This window comes from Podarcis liolepis (assembly GCF_965112155.1).
Source record: "Podarcis liolepis genome assembly, chromosome: Z".
Lineage (NCBI taxonomy): Eukaryota > Metazoa > Chordata > Lepidosauria > Squamata > Lacertidae > Podarcis > Podarcis liolepis.
In genome coordinates, this window is record NC_139570.1 from 10361105 (window position 1) to 10383639 (window position 22535).

A 22535-nucleotide genomic window follows, 5' to 3' on the forward strand; every position below is an offset into this window, starting at 1 on the left:
CAACACTGGGCTTCATCAGATGGCCCCAAGTTCTCACAGAACCCAAGGCAGCATACATGAGTTTCCTAGGCGGTCAGTCACACATTGAGACATCACTGACCAGACTCAAACCCGGACCTTTGCTTCAACAAGCTTGTCCTGCCATCTGGAAAGCAAAGTGCAATAAACTCTTTGCCCTTTTCTTCATGAAAGCAACAACTTGCAATCTTGGGAATGGGTTCTATCAACAGGAACACAGGAAGCAGAACGTAGGAAGCCACCTTATATTGAGCCAGATTGCTGGGTCCATTTAGTTCAGCATAGTATACACACTAACAGTGGCTTCCCAGCATTTCAGGCAGAGGTTTTCCCCCACATTACCTGGAGATGCCAGGGATTGAACCTGGGACCTTCTGCATGCAAAGCAGGTGCTCTGCCACTTGGTCTTAGCTATCTCTGTTCTTGCATGCTTTCCAACCAATATTTCCATCTTACTCAGATGCAGTCCTGCCCAAATGCATTTCAGTGGTTCCCAATTGACTAATTACTCATGACCCTCTATTTTTCAAAAGCCAAGCCACGGACCCCTCTACTTTTGCTGATGTTGATAACTCTAAATTGTGCAAAGCAATTCGGGGAGGGGGGAATGTGGGGTAGCCCCTAATAAGCAAAGGATTTTAGGTATACAGTGGTACCTCGGTTTTCAAACATAAGCCATTCTGGAAGACCATTTGACTTCCGAAACGTTCGAAAACTGAAGCATTTACTTCCAGATTTTTAGTGTTCAAAAACCGAAACATTAGACTTCCGAGACAATCAAAAACAGAGGTACCACTGTATTAAAAAAAAAAAAAACCATGAAATTTTTGATATTACTGCACAAAAATGACAAAGATTTAGTTGGGGGAGCAGAAATAAATTGAATTTTATTAACGTATAGTACAAGCGAACAAATGATGACATGTGAAGCGGCTACTAAACCTTAATAACAGATCTAGATCTAGATCCAGGGCTCTCTTTTTTCTAGAAAAAGAGGTGGTGCAACTTGCTGAGCTTTTTTTTATGGGAGCACCCACCCAAAGTTGTTGAGCTCTTTGTAGGGGGAGCAGCCAAAGTTGTTGAGCTTCATCATCATCATCATCATCATCATCTTTATTACGGTCACAGACCAGCATAAGTTAAAATAGAAACACACAGTAATTTAGGAAACAGAACAGATAAAACGGGTGAATGGGATGACTCAAAGAAGGGGGGATGCGTGAGAGAGACTTAAAATCAGCTAGAGGGTTAAGAGCAAGCAGATGCAAAAGCAACTATAGAAGGGGGGTGCAAGAGAGGGAACAGGTCTTGCGACTGAGCCTTGTGTTTAGATCTAGTGCATGACCCAAACCATCACAGCAACGCAAAATCTGGCTGAGTATATTATGTCTGGGTTTGCATCTTGGAGTAGCAAGGAGGTATAGAGTTGCTCTGTTGTCCAGGGAATTTGTATACTATTGGCAGGATGAAACTGACTTGTATGTCTGTATAATACTGGCAGTGGAAGAAGACATGTTCAGTAGTTTCTAGTTGCCCCGAGCCACAGGGGCACTTCCTCTCCTTGTACGGTACCTTCCTAAAATAGGGTTCCTGGATATGTGGAACAAAAGGGAACTAGACATTTCAAAGCTTTCTCACCTAACTTCTTATAATCAGCGAAAACCTTCACCCAGAATTGGTCCAGTCCACATTCTTTGAAAAATGATTTCAATGAACCATCACAAGTTACGTCAACAAGTGCCTATTGCTCTTCCGCAGACAGAGCTGTTAGTTGTACATCACCACATTCAAAAGGATTCCTTATCCATGAGTTTTCAGGATTTGGTGCAGGGAAGTAATCTTCTGGTATCAATTCTTTGTCAGTGGTCTCCAGTGTTGGGATGTTAATGAGGCTTCCACCTTCTACTCAGCTTGCCCATAACCTTATTTTTTTAATTACTGCCTCAATCTTATCTTCAGCGTAGAAAATATTCACATTACTACCTTGAAGGCTTGTGTTGAGAGTCTTCAAGTATGTGAAAACATCTGCTAAGTAGGCTACCATATACAACCACAAAAAGTTGTTCAACTGATCACGTGGAAATTTTCAGAAAAAGTCATACTTCATCACGTAACTCAAAGAATCGCTTTAGTATTTTCATCCTTGACAGCCAACACACTTCTGTATGTAAAAATAACTGCATATGCAAGCAAGCAGGCATTGGTCGCAAGCAGAGGCTGGGGTGGTCCATGGAAGGCTTTCACTGTGTAATTAACAAGATAAGTGAGTCCCCCAGCAGGGGGTGGTGCCACGGACCCCCAGGGTGCATTCTACGGACCCCCCAGTGATCCCTGGATCCCTAATTGGGAACAACAGCATTAGATCTTAAAAGGATAAATTTCTGTGCATGAAATCATTCGATAGAGATGTAAACCAAGTCCAGTTCTATGCCAAGCTCTGTAGGAAGCTGCTACAAAATCTCTGAGGAATGTGCATACTTAAGAGCAGACGGAAGAACTCACTCTTAGTAACAATTAAGTGCTCCTCAAGAGAGGCCTGCAGACTTCTCCTTCCTTCTTCTCTAGCATGCATGCCCTGCCCCTTCTCTGGTTGATCTTAACCATGGTTGGATTGGTACACGCATTCATACTAAACCATGATGAAGGAAAGGGATGCACATGGGGCCAGCCCAGGACATTTTGCTTCCTAAGGTGAAGGACAAGGTGGTGCCTCCTCCCCCTTCCATGTACAAAAACCATTTGGATGGGCATTTTAATCTTACATCAACACAAGTGGTGGGATAGCATCCTCTTCTGCACCTGAAGCAGCAAGCTAGTTTAGGAGTGAACTGCCCTGCAACAGAAGGGGATGACTAAAAAAACCTCAGGAGGAACAGCCAGAGGGATTACCCACCACCACTGTCCCCCAGCATCTGCAGAAAGAATTGCTTGCTTCTCTCTGCCAAATGGTAGGACTGGCATTAAACAGATACAAGCTTATAACCCATTCCCATTCAGTTATCTATAGAGAAGAGACCAGCAGCGTTACATTGGTGTGTACCATGTGATTACAGTTGGACAATGGAAGGCACATTGGAAAGAAGAGGTAGGGTGTCCAATATCCACATTAACAAACACCCCAACATCCATCTTTCACAACTGTATAGCCGAAGCATATTCACAGCCCAACATAGGCTGGATGAACGTAAGATAAATGGACTTAATGCAACTAAGCAAACATGACATTTTCCTTGCACTGTGATCACAGATGAGTCATTAAGTAAAATGATTAATCACAAATCAATGTTACTAAGCTCCTTTAGAGACGATGTGGCCCTTGTCATGCAAGTATAAGCTCTCCATTTATGGGCTAATGCATTAATTCTCGCTCTCGGGCTGTTGTTGTTGGTCTTAAACATCAGAGTCTGCCGGAAATTTGTGTGCAATTAAGCTCAAGTGATGACCACCTTATACACATTTTGGCACTTTTTATCTGGTAGCATGCTGTGCAAATATATAAATGAATTCAAGCATTATATGGAATTGCATTAACTGTAATTTCCAGGCAGACAGATATATTTCAGAATTTTAATACATTCACCAACAAGGTATTCAGCACCATAAATTACTCATTTTATCAGTCTGCAAATAGTTTTATCGGTCAGTGAGTGGATTTGTTCTAGGGCATTATGATCGACTGTTTTGCAGCTGGACGAAACACAGCTGGTTCATTTCAACTGGTTGTTTTTTTTCCCTTTTCCCCAGATCTACTGGTTTGGAAAGAAGGAAGTGGATTTGTCCTAAGAATTACACAGAACATCCGTTTTGAAAGGAGCATGCTGACTGCCAATCCACTACTGAGCCAAATTCAGGGTTCTTACGTTGGCTTATAAAGTCCTTAAACAACACAAGGTTTGGATACCTAAAGGAGTGTGTCTTCTCCCTTAAAGATCTGTCCATGAGATCTTGGGGAGAGGTCCTTGCAGCTCTACCGTGCGCAGCTGAAATTCACCATGTGGCAGTGGGTCTTCTTGGTGATAGTGGCACCCTGGCTACATAATTCTCTCTCTCTTCCCAAGATGCAACCGGCACCGATTCTTTTAAGCCATTAAGGTGGGTGGACATACACACCTAAACATGGGTTTGTCCAACTGAGAGAGCCCGTATTCGTGCACATGCTTTGAATGGAAAATAGGCATCGGATTCAGTCCCTGGCATCTCCACTTAGGATGAGGCAGCAAGTGGCAGGAAAGAGCTCTGCCCGAAACCCTGGAAAGCTACTCCCAGGCTCTCCCAGGCTGCATGCAGTTAAAGCACATGGCTCACCCCCAAAGAATTCTGGGAACTGTAGTTTGTTGTGGATGCTGGGAATTATAGCTGTGTTCAGTGCAAACTACGGTTTCCAGGATTCTCTGCAGGAAGCTATGTGCTTAAAAACAGCCCCAGAGTAGACAGTACTGAGACAGGTGGAGACCTGGTTTGTGACAGCTTCCTATATCCACTGATCATTCTCCCTCATCGTTTAAAATAGGTTTCCTTTGAACGGCTGCATCTCAGTGACAGACTAACTGCTTCATGTCCTTATTCAACTCCTGCAGTGTCCCATCAACCCCAAGGGGGGTCAATAATTTGGAGGATTCTAACCTAGTGCCTAATCCTTGGCTCTTATTGCAACTCAGCCTAAACATGTGTAATTGAAATGGCGACATAGTCTTCCCTTGCCCCCTTCTCTTATGTTTCACTGTGCCTCTTTTAGGCCAGTGTTTCCCAACCGGTGTTCCGCGGCACACTAGTGTGCCGCCGGACGTTGCCTAGTGTGCCGTGGGAGCAGTGGCGTAGCGTGGGGGGTGCCAGGGGTGCCGGCCGCACCGGGTGCAACATCTGCGGGGGGCGCGAGTCCAGAGGGAAGGGACAAGTTCCTTCCTCCGCCGGGCTCCCCGCCGCCACCGCCAGCCTTGCGCCCTAGCGCGCGTGCGCCCCCCACCGCCGCTGCGGCTGCGCTCCGCAGACTGGCCGTTTTATTTGGCTTTGAAAGCCCAACAGCTGCAAATCAGGCGCTCTCCCCCGACCCGCGCCCAGCGCCTCTCCCCTTTCTCTCCCGCTTCTCCCTTTCCCAAGGAATCCGAGAAGACCTGCGTTTAATGAAACGTGAAGTGTGAAAACTTCCTGAGCTGCAGAGGCGACTCCTTAATGATGTTCCCAGATGTGGCGGGGATGGAGAATGGGGTGAAGGCGCGCAGAGGCACCTGCCGGAGAGGGAGAACCTCACCTTGCTGCAGGCACCGCTAGGGCCCGGGTAATGGGGGGAAAAGAGCTCTCCAAGCCGCGCGTAATTACGCACTGCAGAGATTCTGCCCTTGCGATGGGCGGCTTCCACCTCGCTCTGGAAAACACCCCGTCCTTGTTATCTTCTTTTTTTAAAAAAAATTATTTCTTTTCGCACTGGGGACTTGTTTCATGGGGCTGAGGGGAGGGGAAGAGTCCGATCACTTGTTTAGAAAACGAAAAAGCGGGGTGGGGGGGAGGGAAGAGGGCTGCCAGCACCTCTGAGCTATTCCGGTGAAATTCAATTTGCACTGAATTCTAAAGATCCTCTCGCTGATTCTCTTCCAGGCTGTTACGCGCCGCAAAGACAGCTTGGAGGAACAGCCCACAAGGCAAAGCTGAAACTCCTTCCCTACCACAAAAATACTTTGTATTGGACTTTGTGGTTGGAAATAATTTCACTGGGTGCCCACCAGATACCCAAGCGGTTGCAGGGAGAATGGGGCTTTGGTAATCCTGGTCCCTAGTTAATTCTGAGAGGGTGTTTTTCGGTTTCCCATCTGAGGGACAGAAAGGATGAAATTTCCACCCTATCTGACACAGCCTCATAGAATCATAGAATCATAGAATCATAGAGTTGGAATAGACCACAAGGGCCATCGAGTCCAACCCCCTGCCAAGCAGGAAACACCATCAGAGCACTCCTGACATATGGTTGTCAAGCCTCTGCTTAAAGACCTCCAAAGTAGGAGACTCCACCACACTCCTTGGCAGCAAATTCCACTGTCAAACAGCTCTTACTGTCAGGAAGTTCTTCCTAATGTTTAGGTGGAATCTTTTCTTGTAGTTTGGATCCATTGCTCCGTGTCCGCTTCTCTGGAGCAGCAGAAAACAACCTTTCTCCCTCCTCTATATGACATCCTTTTATATATTTGAACATGGCTATCATATCACCCCTTAACCTCCTCTTCTCCAGGCTAAACATGCCCAGCTCCCTTAGCTGTTCCCAGTGGCGTAGCGTGGGGGGTGCAGGGGGGCCGGCCGCACCAGGCGCAACATCGGGGGGGGCGCTCGCACTCAAGTGCTAAAATCCACAGGTTAGGGGGCGCAAATTACTTGCCTTGCCCCGGGTGCTGACAACCCACGCTACGCCACTGCGTGGGAGGGAGGCGGGCGAGTCGGGCTAATCCTCCGACGAGCTCCACCTCCAGACCCATTGCTCAAATCCTTTAACCCAGGAGGGCGGGGAGGGGGGGAGAAAGAGAAAAAAGAAAGGGTGGGAAAAAAGAAGGGGAAGAGAAAATATTTTTTTAAAAAAAGGAAAGAGAGGGAAAAAAGCGAGGGATGGAGGAAGGGGAATAAACAGAAGGGGAGGACAATGAAGAGGGGCGGGGCTTGGCAGGCAGCAGATAACTGGGGAGGGGGGCGCGGCTGGCGGCGGCTCAAGGCAGGAAGGGAGGAGCTGCCTCACGGAGAGTCTTGGGCTGCAGAGATTTCCCGTTCAGGAGTGCGGGAGGCCACGCCGTGGATGGGAATCTCATCCTCCTCTTCCTCCTCCTCCTCCAGGAGAGAGGGTGGTCCGCCCCACCGAGTCGGGCCTGCTCAAGCGTGGGAGCCTATAGTTAGAGCTCAGCTCCTTTTCTTGCCTTCCCCGCCCCCCCACGGAGCACATTTTCCTCGCCCCCCCCAACCCCCGCATGTATTCGCCCTCCAGCCTCCACGGTGCACAAACTCTCCCCTCTGCAACAAAGCGCTTTGTTGCATATCTTTGGTGAGGTTTTTAGGCAGTCTTGGTGCACCTTAAATCAGCGCTAATTGCGCCTGGACGCAGTATTTACTTCCGAATAGGCCCCCTTCTCCCCCCCCCCCCGTAGCACCTGACGTTGCTATTCGTATCATCAGGTTTGTTTGTTGATAATTTAATTGTTTTAAAAGCATCATGCTAAAGAGCTCTCTCCCACCCCCAGACCCTTGGGCAAAACAGAAACACACACATACACAAACACAGAGATTGAGCCCTGCAGGTTTTATGAAATGAATGGATTCTGAATGCCTGTTTCAGTGGCTTGTCCGCCTTAGGCTGCTGGGCCAGACACCTGTTACACGGTGCAGTCCGTAAGCTGTGAGCGCTGCTACCTGCCGCCGAGACCACGTAACGACAGTCTTGAAAGACCTACATTGGCTCCCAGTACCTTTCCGAGCACAATTCAAAGTGTTGGTGCTGACCTTTAAAGCCCTAAGCGGTTTCGGTCCAGTATACCTGAAGTAGCGTCTCCGCCACCATCGTTCAGCCCAGACACTGAGATCCAGTGCCAAGGGCCTTCTGGCAATTCCCTCACTGTGAAAAGTGAGGTTACAGGGAACCAGGCAGAGGGCCTTCTCGGTAGTGCCGCCCGCCCTGTGGAATGCCCTCCCATCAGACATCAAAGAGATAACCATTACCTTCTATGCTGTTACTATTTTTTTTTTTTTTACACATAAGTAAAAAGTGACCTTTCCCCATCTGGCATGGTGGTGTGCCTCGAGATTTTTTTCATGAAACAAGTGTGCCTTTGCCCAAAAAAGGTTGGGAAACACTGTTTTAGGCTATCGAACCTGTATTTTGGAAAGTATCAGGAAACTAAGATGGTGCTCTATCTTTAGAAAGGGGTTCCTAAACTGTGATCTGTGGCCCAAAATCTTCATTCAGGTGATCCACAACATGTCCACATTAAACATCCATATTGATTCTTAATTGTATTTGTATTGCCTCTTTTTATCTTATACATTGTATAAGACGTATTGCTCCGTATTACAATTTTTATTCTGTCGCGTTCAAATTGCAATACAATAAAAAAGTAAATAAAAATACTCAATAAAAATACAATTAAAAACCATGAGCACAGTGCATTACAATTGCTACAAAAGGCAACGATAATGATAATAATAAAATCAGTAACCAATTTGTAAGTGGTCCAGCAGGTGCGGTGAGTTTGGGAACTGGTCTTAAGACAGGAGCTACTGGACAATATCTGGCAGAGTGCTGACCTAAATGGCCTCCAGATCTAGTTGTCTTTCAGACTTCACATTTGGCATGTTAACTAGATGCCATCAGTAGAGCATGATCTCATTTTGCTAGAACATATTTAAAAACACCGTTTAACCTTTACTTACACAGAAGCTGCCCAGTATCATCTTCTAAGGATCCTTATGCTAATACACATACCATTTGATATCTAAAGGATGGTCCACACAAGTATGTCCAGGGGGGTGGGGGGGTGCACCCGTGCAAAAGCCATCACATATACATTTTATCATCTGTTAATATAAACTGATTTACTTTACCTTCGACATTCTCATGGAGAAAGCAAGCAGACAGGCACCTTTATATGTGTCTAAAATTCTGCTCCGAGTGGTTTTGCATTCCAGAAAGTTTTTATCTGCACCTACTTGATACATAAGCAATAACTTTTGCTTTTTAAACCAAGGGCTTACTATTTGTGTGGTTGCAGCATGCCCTCTAGTGGAAACCAAAGGTGCTTGCAAGCAAATTAAGATGAAAACAGTACAGTACATTTTTAAAAATTCCTTCTGGCAGTATTAAGTAGTTGGTGCTGTTGGGTAGATGTCAAGGCTAAGGAGGGGCCCATGCTGACACACCAATTCTGTCATTTCCACCAGTCCCTGCCCCTGGGAAAAGGTGCTGCAATTAAAGACAATAGGAAGAGCGCTGCAGAAACACTGTAAAACTGCTACCAGTCCATGATGATACTGAACTTGGTAAGTCAGTGGTCTGACTTGATAGGAATCAGGTTGTAAGCTTCCTGAGAACAGGGATCTAGCTGTGTTTCCTGACTCACTCTGCAAAACACCATATGCAATGACTGTATAGTACACATAAATAATCCATTTATCTGTAGGAGCAATCCAAGTATGGCACTGAACACATGTAGTTGCATTATTATGTTTCTTTTTAATATTATTCCAAACTATCATATCCACTAATTTAAAGTACAATTAAGGGCTTAAGGGGGAGAAAAGTAAAACAGTACCCTATTGGGGAAAACCTTCACAACATCAAAAAATAAAGAAAGAACAGAGTTTTCCACAAACATCATAGTGAGCAGATACAGAATGTACAGCAAATAGTTGTATGTACATGTGCATTTCAGCATACAATACACTTTTGCAGAGAACCTGGAAAATAGTCCAGATTTAATATATCTATTTGTATTTAAGACCATCTGAAGTATATTGCCAAAGGTAAACATCTTCTTTGCTTTGGTTATGAAGCACACATCCTCAGAATGCCAATGCCATTGGCCCTTACAAAGCAACTCTCAACCATGTTTCTGAACATATTTGATGCTCCCTGCATCTCTCTAATCTCCCCACCCCCACCCCCCGGTCACAAACCATCACACACACACCCAATGCATTCTGATCCAGTATGATGCACATGATCTGATAACAGCTCAGGTTATAATGTTAACTGCCCCCCTGCTGCACTGATTTTGGCCAACATGACAAATAATAATCCAAAATAATCTGCAAGACACAGAGAGTATAATACTACTGATCCAAGATGGAACATGTTGAAGTGGCTAAACTGTGCATCCACCAGATGTGGCTGGACTTCACCTCCCATCAGCCTGAGGGATCAGCGGAGTTGCAGCCCAACAGCATATGGAGGGCCACAGGCTAGTCACCCACAAGTTAAGGTTTCCAGATAAGTGATGAGAATCTGATCTACTGGGAAAACCTGTTTGCAAAAAGGAAGAAAGTCAACAGCATGCGAATATTTAGAAGGCAGGTGTGCCAAGGGGGTGGGGAAAATATGAGCACTAACAGGTCCTTTTATTTCAGCATTAGTAGGAAATTTGGCTAATGTCCTATAAGATTTTCTACAAGTGCTGTACACCAGCCTTAAGGGGTTTTTAAGTCATATATACAATCTGATGTAATATTTGTGTGAGAAATTCTCTATGGTTTTCTTTGACCAACATACAGAAAAAAACAAAACAAAAACTTATTGTGAACCACAAGATCATCTTAAATGTTGAGATCGCCAACTTCAGCGAGCATTTTGAACAGAACCAGGGTATAGCATCCTATATCCTGCCTTACACAAATGTCACTGCTTTATTTCAGTCAAAACATTTCTATCGGAAAATGAAACCAATGCAGATGCAAAAACAAGATGTAAAACAGATCTTATTAGGCTAAGAGAACAACTTTTTTCCAATCAAGTTTTCAGTGCTCCTTCTAAGCTTTGTGAGATCAGCAATTCCAAAGAAGGTGAATTGTGTATTTGCTCACTTGCACTAGTTAAATTATTTATGCATCTTGTGAAGCATTCAAGATAAATAGGACCCAGACAAAAGTCTACCAAGCAGACCCCCCAACTTGCTTCCATTCTATATAGCAAGTGTGTATGAATGGGGTGGGGGCTCAGCTATAGTTTCATTTTCACTTACAATGATAGTTTAATTCAAAATGAATGTTCACTGAGTGACCAATGTGTTCAGTTTAGACAGAGAAACACCTTAAACACAGTACATTATGTGCTCAATAAAATGGAGATTAATGGGGGTGGGGGTTTAAAGGGAAACTATAAAGTGTTATGCAACCATTCAGCTACAAAAATCAAGATCTAGGACGGAGGCAAAATAGATCAAACACTCAAAATAATTGTCATAATGATGAGTTTTGGCTGTGGTCTTATCCTATTTACTCCAAAGTATTTTACCTGTGAGCTATGAGCTACTTCAAAACAAATGTTTCCTGCTTTGGGGGAGGGGCATGTGTGTGTGTTATGTGTGATTGCCTAATGAAACAAGATTTTAGTAGAAACTTTTTAGAATTGGAGCCAGGAGTATCACATCATTAAGAACCACTTTTAAAGCAGAAATCCCTTTATCTAGTGAATGTCCAACACTTGTAACTACTTGAAATTCACCCACAGTATCATCAGTTCCTAAAAGTTAATGTAATTCAGAAACATTAAACTACAGCTTAGCATTACCTGCATGAACCTGCTCCCCATTTCTATCTCTTTATCCTGTGTGGCCGTACAGAGATCAGCAACATCCAATTCAGTTTTAAGCTAACCAGAGTTTGCCACTTTCACCTGAGTTGGGAACTACGGTTGCTTTTAATCATGGTTTATGCAAAAGAGCCAAGATGAGAAACCAACCTTTGAGTTAGCTTCTTTAGACAAACAGTAGCTTACACTAACCAGTTTGTAACACTTCAAGTGAAATAAACAGAAGTTAGTCTGAAATGGAAGAAGGTGCTTCCTAGCTGGTATCGGAGGATGCACATAACGCTGAATTTAGTGCATCTCCCACAGATTCACACTATGAAAGCTAAACAATGTAGAGGCAGCAGTAATGAAGATGTGCAATGGGTCTTTTAAACACACCTGGTTAACTCTGTTATAGCAAATAATGTCATGAAACCACTCATAAATATTAACCAAATGAGATCACTTTAACCATGAAACTGAATAAAGAAATATGTGGTTTTATGCAAAAACATAAGGTCAGGATGGAAATCTCTCAACCGCTGCCTTTTCCCCCAAAAAAGCTGAACAGGGCTTTGAGAAATAAACATCATTATCTTTTTGAAACACCAGGAAAATGTTATCTGCTTAATTTCAATTTTGCAATGTTCTCCTCAAAACCTTCACTTTAAAGAAAAGGTCTCAAATAAATTTTAAGGCACATGACACTACAGTGATTTGGAACATATACACACATGCATCTAGAGGGAGGAAATGTGAATTTGTTTCTAGAAGTTTCCTTCACCAGATTGTCCTATTGCTTTGTAACACCACATCAGGCCTTCACACCATGAATGACCCACTCGGCTATATGTAGCCATATTTCATGGCCTGACAGGCACTTGCAAGCACTTTCTGCCTGCCTGGTTTTGAATTCCCTGGCAAGCAGAAACGCAGGTTCAATAGTCCCTTGTGGGCCACATATACGTTAGTCATGGGGTGCATTTGGCTTAAAAGGTTCCCCAGTCCCTGCAGTAAATGAAGCCATGGGAGGATTATTGGGGTTTCTTTGTTTCTGTTTTTATTATGTATTCCTTTTTTATTGTAATTTTATGTTGCGAACTGCCCTGAGTTCTATGGGCATAGGGCAAAATAAAAATTAAATAATAATTATTTCAATAAATCTAAAAATGATTTTGTGTAGCCCTAAAAGCCTTGATATGATTGCAGTAGGAACAAAAATGTGCGACGTCAAACTGTAGTGTCTTGCTTGTGCAAACAGGACTTGCCCTTGTAGCCCTCCCCAACATTCCCAAAATCTGCTCTGCAAAAACTGAGGGATCCTTCAGAGCAGATGGGGAGGGCACGGGGGGAAGAGAAGGAAGAGCAACCCTGCCACGTCCACTGGGAGAACATGTCACCCAGTAACTATTAATGGAGTTGCAGTTTTCTGTTTTGTTTTTTTAAAGAAAATAACATTAAGCCATTCAGGCCAAAAAGCAGGTAGAGGGGGAAAAACTCTTACCCAAAGAACAACTATTATATCTATCTGGTTAAGGCGGAATTACAAACGAAATGCAAACTTTTCAGTAAAGTACTCACAGATATTTGAAAGCAAAATAAATTAGCCTTAGTTTCTTTTTCTTTTTTTAAAGTATCCTCTTAATCTCTTACCACATGCCTTTTTTTGCTTTTAAACTATAGATGAGGGACACAGGCTAACTAGCCCCAGCTCCAATCAAAATTTTGGTAAAAGTATATGTAAACAATATAATAGGCTTAAGGCTTAGAAAGAACACTGATTTAAAATAAAATAAAAAATCGCCCCTGTCACATCAAGACATCCACATCTCTTTCATGGTCATCCTCAGTGACTTTTAAAGAAAGAACCTCTTCATTAAGGAACAAACCACTCAGTCTCTCCTTTCGAGCCTGCCGTTTCTCTTTCAGTTGTCTCTTGCGCAGAGCCTTTTGCTGAAGCTTGCGCTGTTTAGAACGTTTCTGTCAAAATAAAGGAAATGGCCAAAGTCAATCCCAGTCTCTACACAAAACTGTACACACCACTGTAAAACAAGACACATATTTAACTAGGACTTCGTACACACAATATGTTTAAAGCACCCCTCCCCCAAGAATTCTGGGAACTGTAGTTTGTTAAGGATACCGAGCATCACAGCTCTAAACCACAGTTCCAACTAGGGTGGGGAGATGTGCTTTAAACAGATGTTGTGTATACAGCCAAAAACTAATTCAGTATTTTCAGGTAAGCATCTTTTAACAAAGATACTGGGATGGAAGAGGAAGAAAGGAACCCTCTTCTACATGCCTCGAAATATCCAGTTACATATGGCAATAATCTGGTGATGCTGGAAGGGTCCACCCACAAAGATATGCCAACTCTATCCTCCCTACACAAAGTTCAATGAGAAAGGACTCTTTACAGAAATCTGCATGAAAGCAGATTTATAGCAAGATGGGTGACAGGACCTTTTCAGTGGTGGCTCCCTGGCTTTGGAATGCCTCCCTAGTGAGGCACATTTGTCTCTACCGTTATTAATTTTCAGGAGGAATTTGAAAACATTCCTGTTTGCCCAGACATTTGGTGGCTGAAGAATATTTGTTTCTGGCAATCCTGTAAATGATGGGATGGAATAATGTAACTGTAACTGGTTTCCTAATGTTTTAAACTGTTTTAGAATGTTTTTGCTTTGTTTTCTTTTTTTAAGTTGCATATCTGTTTCCTGTCCTGGGCATCTTGAGGAAGAAGGGTGGTATATAAATCCAAAAAACCAACAATTTCTTTTTTGGAGCTATAAATTTAACAACATAAGACCATATTCATTGCTTTCTTTGGTTCAAAACGTGACTCGACTTGGGAATGGCTGCTTTCCTTCACCTTTGATTGTATAGATATAAAAATTAAAAAAGAAAACAAAAAAGAGAAATCTTAATGACATTTTATTTGACCACAATCCAAAGTTAACAGCTAGTTTCCCTTTGGGGGTCAGGAGTATCCTATGGCTTTCATGAAGAAATAAGAGTAATTGAAATTGATGGTGCTATACTGAAAGTGCTAATCTTTCAAAGTTTAATTGTCCACAATGCTAACAAATACTGAACTTGTTTGTTTAAGCTGTTTTAGCTCTTATTCCATACTTTCAAATCTGATGGGAAAATAAAAGAGTGTTAGAGCTCATTAAGCTGCAAGTTACCTACAGGAAAGGTGGGCTACCCTTTTCTCCGGAATCCTCAAAAAATAACATTCATCGAGCTTTTGCAACATGTAAATGCATTTACATTTTAACTGTAATGATTCAAAGTATACTAATAAGGTTTTTTTAAAGTCCATCTGAATCTGAAGCTTTACTTTTGAATCCCTGATTCGCTCTGCAGCACTTGCAGATAAGTTGCTGTCGCTGTGAGCCCGGCTCATGTTGGCGCTGGAGTTTGAACCAGAGTTGCCAATGCTGGAACCGCTACTGCTCGCTGAGCTGACCATGCTGGCACTGCTGCTGCTGGCGCTGGCACCGCTCACTCCACTGGCACTGCCACAACTGTAGCTGCTTCGCTTCCAGTTCTCCCTTGCAGACCGCTGCCGGGGGCCATGCTCCTTGATATAATTTCTGACCTAAACGCACAAAGAAAGAAGTCAAGGCGAAGAGTCGAAGTGGCAAGCGCTTGGATACACCTGGCCTTCAAAAGACTGAGGCCACATCCACACAATAACATCCAAAACACTAGTTACAGGTAGGTAGCTGTGTTGGTCTGCCGTAGTCGAAACAAAATAAAAAAATTCCTTCCAGTAGCACCTTAGAGACCAACTAAGTTTATTATTGGTATGGGCTGCAGTGTGCATGCACACGAAAGCTCATACCAATAACAAACTTAGTTGGTCTCTATGGTGCTACTGATGGGACGCGGGTGGCGCTGTGGGTAAAACCTCAGTGCCTAGGATTTGCCGATCGCATGGTCGGCGGTTCGAATCCCCGTGGCGGGGTGAGCTCCCGTCATTCGGTCCCAGCTCCTGCCCACTTAGCAGTTTGAAAGCACCCCTAAGTGCAAGTAGATAAATAGGTACCGCTTTATAGCGGGAAGGTAAACGGCATTTCTGTGTGCTGCTCTGGTGCCGGTTCGCCAGAGCAACTTCGTCACGCTGGCCACATGACCCGGAAGTGTCTGCGGACAGCGCTGGCTCCCAGCCTCTAGAGTGAGATGAGTGCACAACCCTAGAGTCTGTCAAGACTGGCCCGTACGGGCAGGGGTACCTTTACCTTTACGGTGCTACTGAAAGGATTTTTTTTTTATTTTGTTTCGATCCAAAGCACTATTATACCAATTTAATCATGGCTTCTGGCCAAAAAATCCTGAGCACTGTGGTTAGTTAACAATGCTGAGAATTATTAGGAAAACTACTGTTCCCCTCACAGAACTAAAATTCCTAGGTGGTTAAGCAATCAATCTCTCTCCCCAAGAAAGTCTGGGAATTGCAGCTCTATGAGGTGAACAGGAATCCCCAAATAATTCTCAGCACCATTAAAAAACAACACCCCAGAGTTCCCAGGATTCTTTGGGAAAGTCATGACTGTTTAAAGTGGTATGATACTGCTTTGAATATCTACTGCAGATGGGGCCTGAATTAGTGCTGTATGGTCCACATGATGCTATATGAAGACTGTTCAGAAACTTCAGTTGGTTTTAAAAGCAACTACAGGGGGAACCCTACTAGACACACAGGTGCTTTACCAGGTCCAATTGCTGGAATATTCTAGAAGAAACTTTTGAAAATGGTCTTGAACAGGTTGCTAGGCAGTAGAAAATTTCCCCAGCAACAGGTGTTCAACTAAGTCTGGGTCAGTGTAAATGAGTATGTGAAGAAGTCAGCATTAGGTCTCTGGCTAAAAGAGAAAAAGATTATGTTGCTTTATTTGTTTTCTCTATTAAATGACCAGTGTAAAGTTTTGTAAACAATAAAGGCTCTGAGAAACAGAACCAAACGGTGTTTATTCCTGTAATGGGAATTTTACTAGGAGCTGCAATGCTGCTGCTGTAAAGAAGTAAAAGACGCAGGAAAAGTTTTCTGTAAAAGGAACTCTGCTGCAGAAAGAAAGGAAAACCCAAGAGTAGATGCTCACCCACCAAACCAATGACTTTCCCTCCTTTTCAATATACTTTAATGCCCTAAGTAGCCTGGGACCAGGATATTCAAGGATCCCCATCTCCAGAGAGTATGCTGATAGACGAGGATATCCACAGGCCACTACCTTCCATAAGTATCTCTTTATTAAGTAAGGTATGGTGGAAATGTTTTCAAGTTAACACATATGAAACACATATGAGTAACAAAAAAAATCTGATGGAGAACGAAAGGGATGGAACAACCCTGACACAACTGTAGAAGTATGTATTCTTACTCTTGAGGGGCCCAACAAAGAGGGCTCTACCTTATGACAGCTCATTCCAAAATAAAATGCATTAAGTCTTTCAGTTGCCCTTAAATTAACAACTAATTGTTACTGTTTATAGAAGTATGCAGCAAGATCATGCATACCAGAATAAGACAAACAGTTGGTTTAAAAAGAATCTCAAGCTCGGTTTCACATACCTGTTTCAGCTTTTCATCAGTGAGGCAATTTAGTTCGATAATAAACTCGTTGTCTGTAGGAGAAATCTGAGCTGTGGGATCAATAATTTTAATGATGTCAAGCTGCTCTCGAAGCCCCATCTCCATGCTGACTTTACGACTCAGGTATTCAATATATTCCACCTAAGAAAACAATGGAACAGGTAGTTAGTTACCAATAATGTTCACTGAGAATCCCACATTCAAGGGGAGATGTGTTGTGACAGGAGGACAGGGATTTCTTGGCTGAAGCCTCCTCCCTTTGGATTGCCCTCCTCAGAGAAATTTGGGTAGCATCATCTCTGCTCTCTTTAGACAACAAGCCAAGCCTTACTGTCTATCCTCCCCAATTCTTTCCTGCCAGTTGCTATCTGCTAGTTATGCTTTATCCTCTATTTAGTCTATTATGGATGGCCTTTGGGGGGCTTTTAAAACATTTTTATTAGATGGAGGCAGGGTATAAATGTCAGCTCTTTCACAATTCAAGATACCTTGAATAACACCACAGAAAAATAAAACTTGAGAAATTAACCTCCTCTATATAATTAAGAGAATTAGCACTTACTGTTACAAACCAGAGTTTTATCTGCTATGAATAATTTAGCCCTTAAAAATTTGTTTACAAGCATGCAGTCTCCAAATGCAAAAAGGTTTTACCTGTTCATCGTTAGTCATTGCACTCCATGGAAGCTCATCAAGATTCCTGTGCTTGTTTTTCTTTTTTGGGAGCATGCAGGGAGAGCTTGATATACTGGGTATGATGTCAGAAAGCACATCACTTCCACTTGCAATGTCACTGCCAGGCAACTTATAGACAAAAAAATACAGATATCCGATCAATTTCAGAATGAAGCAATGCAGTCCAACATTCAGCAAGAAACTAAAACACTAGAATTAAATACGGAAAATTAAGGCTTCAATCCTAAACACACCTACATGGGAGCCAACTGTGTTAGGAAAAGTAGCATTGACTTATGGTTACTGTCTAGCTGGAAACACAGTGCTTTCAATGTTGTTATACAGACCACGGCAGTTTATTAATGCATGGGACAGCCTATAAAAGCATTTTTACCTGCCATTCAAATTCACTGTCTGACCAGTCCCAATATGTACTAATGGAAGAAGAGACATCGCTGCAGACACTACCCTCCGGGAACAAATCAAAAGATGTCAGGTCCTGATCATCCAAAAGTGAGAAGCAGTCATCCTGGTCACCGACAGAGACAGATGAAAACAGTTCTTCACTGCATTCAGAGCTGGCTACACTCGTGCCACATGAAGTCAAGTTCCACCTGCAAAACAGAATGGCAGTCACGTTTGACCTTAGTATTTCAGTAACATTCAATGTTGCTAGCTTACTTGGAATTAAAAGCCAACTAACATTAAGCACCAGGATGAACAGCTGTTGACAGGTATCTGCTTAAGACCTTGAGTGCACAATAACATGCAGTAAGCAAGTTGTGTCCCCCCATGTCTTGCATCGAGCTTCAAAGCAGCCATTCAAAATATGCACCAGTTATGGGGCAACAAAGGGTACATGGCAGATTAGGGATTGTTCATGTTCAGCTCACAGTGAGCCAGACAATGGCCTCGAAGGATGACAAAATAAGCCCTAAGTTAGACCCCTAGTTAATATTTCTTAAGCAATGGTACCCCAGCTATAAACTCCATTATCCCATCAGAAGTCCACAAGCTTAGCAGCTTTCTAGGCTTCAGAAAAGAAGTAAATGCACCTCTTTTTCAAATGAACTTCACAGACAAAACTTTAGGTTTCAATATGCTGCTGCATCCAGATGTGTTAATAACTGTAAATTGAAATTGTTTACATTCATACACCATTTTATATGTATGCAGCCTTTCCATAATTCAAACCATGCTCATGGTGGCTTGCAAAATGGGGGGGGGGGGGATGCTCAACTACAAAGAAAAGTAGTCATAAACAATAAAACATCAAAATTACATGACCAAATTGAAAAATTTCCACATAAATCATAATCAGACCTAAAATAAAGATCCAAAAAAAAAGAACCCCCCTCCAAGCAAATTCCCGAGTATTGTATAATGCTTTATTGTTATAAGTATTTATCTTGCAATTTGTGTGTTTCAAACTGCTTCAGGGATCCAACAAGCAAAAAAGAAGGAATAATGTCCCACTGATTTCTATGACCGCCATGAAGTTTACCATTGTTTATTTTCTCTATCCGGGGTTCTGTACCTACAGGTGGAACTCAAAAAATTAAAATATCATGGAAAAGTTCATTTATTTCAGTAATTCAACTTAAAAGGTGAAACTAATATAGGAGATAGACTCATGACATGCAAAGCGAGATATGTCAAGCCTTTATTTGTTATAATTGTGATGATCATGGCATACAGCTGATGAAAACCCCAAATTAACAATCTCAGAAAATTAGAATATTAAATGAAATCAGCAAAACAAGGATTGCAAATAGAGCAATATTGGACTTCTGAGAAGCAGAAGCGTGCATATATACTGAGTACTTGGTTTGGGTTTTGCATCCATTACTGCCTCAATGCGGCGTGGCATGGATGCTATCAGCCTGTGGCACTGCTGAGGTATTATGGAAGACCAGGATGCTTCAATAGCAGTCTTCAGCTCTTCTGCATTGCTCGGTCTCATGTCTCTCATTTTTCTCTTGGCAATGCCCCATAGATTCTCTATGGGGTTCAGGTCAGGCAAGTTTGCTGGCCAATCAAGCACAGTAATCGCATGGGCACTGAACCAGGTTTTGGTACTTTTGGCAGGAGATTTTGGAGCACTTCATGCTTTCTTCTGCAGATGAGCTTTATGGGGATGCTAACTTTATTTTCCAGCAGGACTTTGGCACCTGCCCACACTGCCAAAAGTACCAAAACCTGGTTCAGTGCCCATGGGATTACTGTGCTTGATTGGCTAGCAAACTTGCCTGACCTGAACCCCATAGAGAATCTATGGGGCATTGCCAAGAGAAAGATGAGAGACATGAGACCAAGCAATGCAGAAGAGTTGAAGGCTGTCATTGAAGCATCCTGGTCTTCCATAACACCTCAGCAGTGATACAGGCTGATAGCATCCATGCCACGCCGCATTGAGGCAGTAATGGATGTGAAAGGGGCCCCAAACCAAGTACTCGGTATATATGCATGCTTCTGCTTCTCAGAAGTCCAATATTGCTCTATTTGCAATCCTTGTTTTGCTGATTTGATTTAATATTCTAATTTTCTGAGATTGTTAATTTGGGGTTTTCATCAGCTGTATGCCATGATCATCACAATTATAACAAATAAAGGCTTGACATATCTCACTTGCATGTCATGAGTCTATCTCATATATTAGTTTCACCTTTTAAGTTGAATTACTGAAATAAATGAACTTTTCCATGATATTCTAATTTTTCGAGTTTCACCTGTACATGACAGGCAGATACAAGACAGGGCAGGCTTCTCTCTGCTACAAAAAAAAAAAAGAAATGAACTTCTTGAATTTCTGCTTGTCAGGAAACATTAATGGCACAGAAACTTGCTTAGTGTGCAAATATTAACAGTGTGAAAGGCTTCCATGGGAATACGTTAAGGGCACAGGAGCCCTGCTAGAAAAGAAGCTGCCATCTCTACCCACTGCAAGGGTTGCCACCTTCTCTTCTGGCCCTGCTCCTCTGCCCTGCAAATAAAAAAACTGAACAAGTGACACCTTCTCTTGCACAGATATATCAGCAATGGGAACAGCTCTGCCTATTAATTTTCTGCGTGCCAAGCAGGTTATTAAAAAAAGAAGTGGCAAACCTACCCAGCTTCTACTCAGCCTCAACCACATCAATGTATTGAAGCCAATATGTTAGTATTTAGTCCCGTCTCTCCTTAGTTTTATTAAGAAAACGTTTTTAAAAAACCCATACAGTCGCCTCACCCCCAGCAGTCTTCTTAGCCTCCTTGTACCCAAACACCATGTGCTTTTCAATGCACAATGCATTGGATGCGACTGGTACCAATCCCCCCCCCCCCGCCTCTCGCCATTAATTTGTGTTGTTCTGAGACTTTTGGGGTGCAGGATTTAAATATCCCATGGAGAGAATTCTCCTACCTGCATTCTTCCCAATGGGAAATCAATAAAAACAAAAATAGGGGCTTCTACTGAAAATGTTGCATTATTAAATACTACAGAAGAATTTTATTATTATTATTATTATTATTATTATTATTATTATTATTATTATGGAGGCCCTTTAGATGTTGAAGCAGAAGAAGATATGAAAAGATAACCCCCTCGATTCATTCTTCCAGATAGGAAAGGTGTTACAATAGGAATTCGGGCTTCCCACAAGGAAACGTCTAACTTGCCCCCCACAGCTTCCCACGCAGTTAAGAGGCTTTTAAAGCTGGGGGGAGGAGAGAGAGAGAAACTATTCGGGGCGAGCATGATCCGCAGCACCTCACACCCATGTCGACGGCCCTTTGGGGTCCCTTCGAACTCCCACGGCTCTCCCATTCCCTTTCTTCCCAGCCTCCACAAGAACCCTGCGAGGTAGGCGGGGGACGGGGCCGCCGCTCCATCGGGGGCCCACAAGACCACCTGAGACACGCTCCCCCCCCACCCTTCGCCCCCCCCAACCCGTTCTTGCCTGTGGGCGTGGAGGCGGCGCAGAGGGTCCGTGCGGTGGCAGGACGAGAGGTGGCAGCCGAAGTCGCTGACGTCCAGGCAGGCGGACCCCTCATCGCACAAGCCGAGGCCGCCGGCGGCGCCGTGCGCGCGGGGCGGCGCGGAGAAGAGGAGGGCGCTGGGCTCGTCGGGGGCCAGGAACTTCTGCGGCTCCTCGCCGGCCATGGCGGAGGCGGCGGGGCTTACGCGTCCCTCAGGCGCCCGCGGGCCCCGCGACGGGAAGGCTCAGCCGAGCCGCCATAACGGGAAAGAAAGCGATTCTCCTCCGCGATCACTGCCGGCTTCCAAACGGAGCCTCCTGTCAGAGATCCAGCGGCCGCTCGGACCGGAAGCCTCTATCGCCAGCTTCCTCCGAGAGGCAAGTCTGTATGCTGAGCCGCGCGCCTGCCTAGGAGGGGGGAGCGGGGGAGAAAGAAGAAAGCCTCTCTCTCCCTGCAGCGCCCCCTGCCGTGGAGGCGGGCAATAGCAAGGGGTGCAGCGAGCTCAAGTGGGCGTTGAAACTAGAGTTTCAAAAAATAGAGCGAAATTGTGGGGAGCATGGTTTCCGCGAGAGTATTTGAAGGACTAGACGGCTGCAAATTTAGAGCCACCGATGCTCAATTTATTGTAAAAAATAAGAGGGCACTAGCCTCGGTCTGGCTAGCTGCAGGCGATTGCAAACAGGAGAGGCGTGGGAAACAAATTATCTCTCCTGGTTTGGAGGCTTCAGCACAGCTGTTGCTGGGTGCTACGCAGGTCTGCAATAAAAAGGCTACGTGCTTTGTTGAAGAGGCTCATAACGCGCTGGGTAGCCTTGGGACAAAGATACAACGCTACCACCTTATCAGAAATCTCCAAATTTGCGGCGCCGTTGCCGGCACCAAAGCAGCGTTACGATGGAAGAGAACACGGAGAACATCCCTGTGTATGAGGGAAATATATTTGGTGTTGATATGGGAACTATCAACGAGTTGATGAGAGACGACAGCATCATAGAGTGCTTTATCGTCAACCCGAGAGATGAAAGTTCCCTC

At 43.8% G+C, this 22535-nt stretch overlaps 1 protein-coding gene across 1 annotated transcript; it reads right to left on the reverse strand.

The window, feature by feature from the left end:
• Positions 1-9194: 9194 nt before the first annotated feature.
• FAM199X (family with sequence similarity 199, X-linked) lies at positions 9195-21908 on the reverse strand. Its single transcript, XM_083486116.1, has 6 exons — positions 21485-21908; positions 17938-18157; positions 17523-17672; positions 16848-17009; positions 14613-14873; positions 9195-13246 (listed from the first exon to the last, which is right to left on the reverse strand). The coding sequence occupies exons 1-6, from the start codon at positions 21685-21687 to the stop codon at positions 13076-13078; spliced, it is 1167 nt and encodes a 388-aa protein (XP_083342242.1). The 5' UTR covers positions 21688-21908; the 3' UTR covers positions 9195-13075.
• Between the last annotated feature and the right edge of the window lie 627 nt (positions 21909-22535).

Excerpts from the sequence above, each read along its gene's own strand:
- FAM199X (XM_083486116.1), bottom strand. The coding sequence starts at position 21,687 with ATGGCCGGCGAGGAGCCGCAGAAGTTCCTGGCCCCCGACGAGCCCAGC. Across the intron at positions 18,158-21,484 it reads CGCCGCCTCCACGCCCACAG|GTGGAACTTGACTTCATGTG; the intron begins GCAAGAACGGGT and ends TCTGTTTTGCAG. Across the intron at positions 17,673-17,937 it reads ACAGTGAATTTGAATGGCAG|TTGCCTGGCAGTGACATTGC; the intron begins GTAAAAATGCTT and ends TTTGTCTATAAG.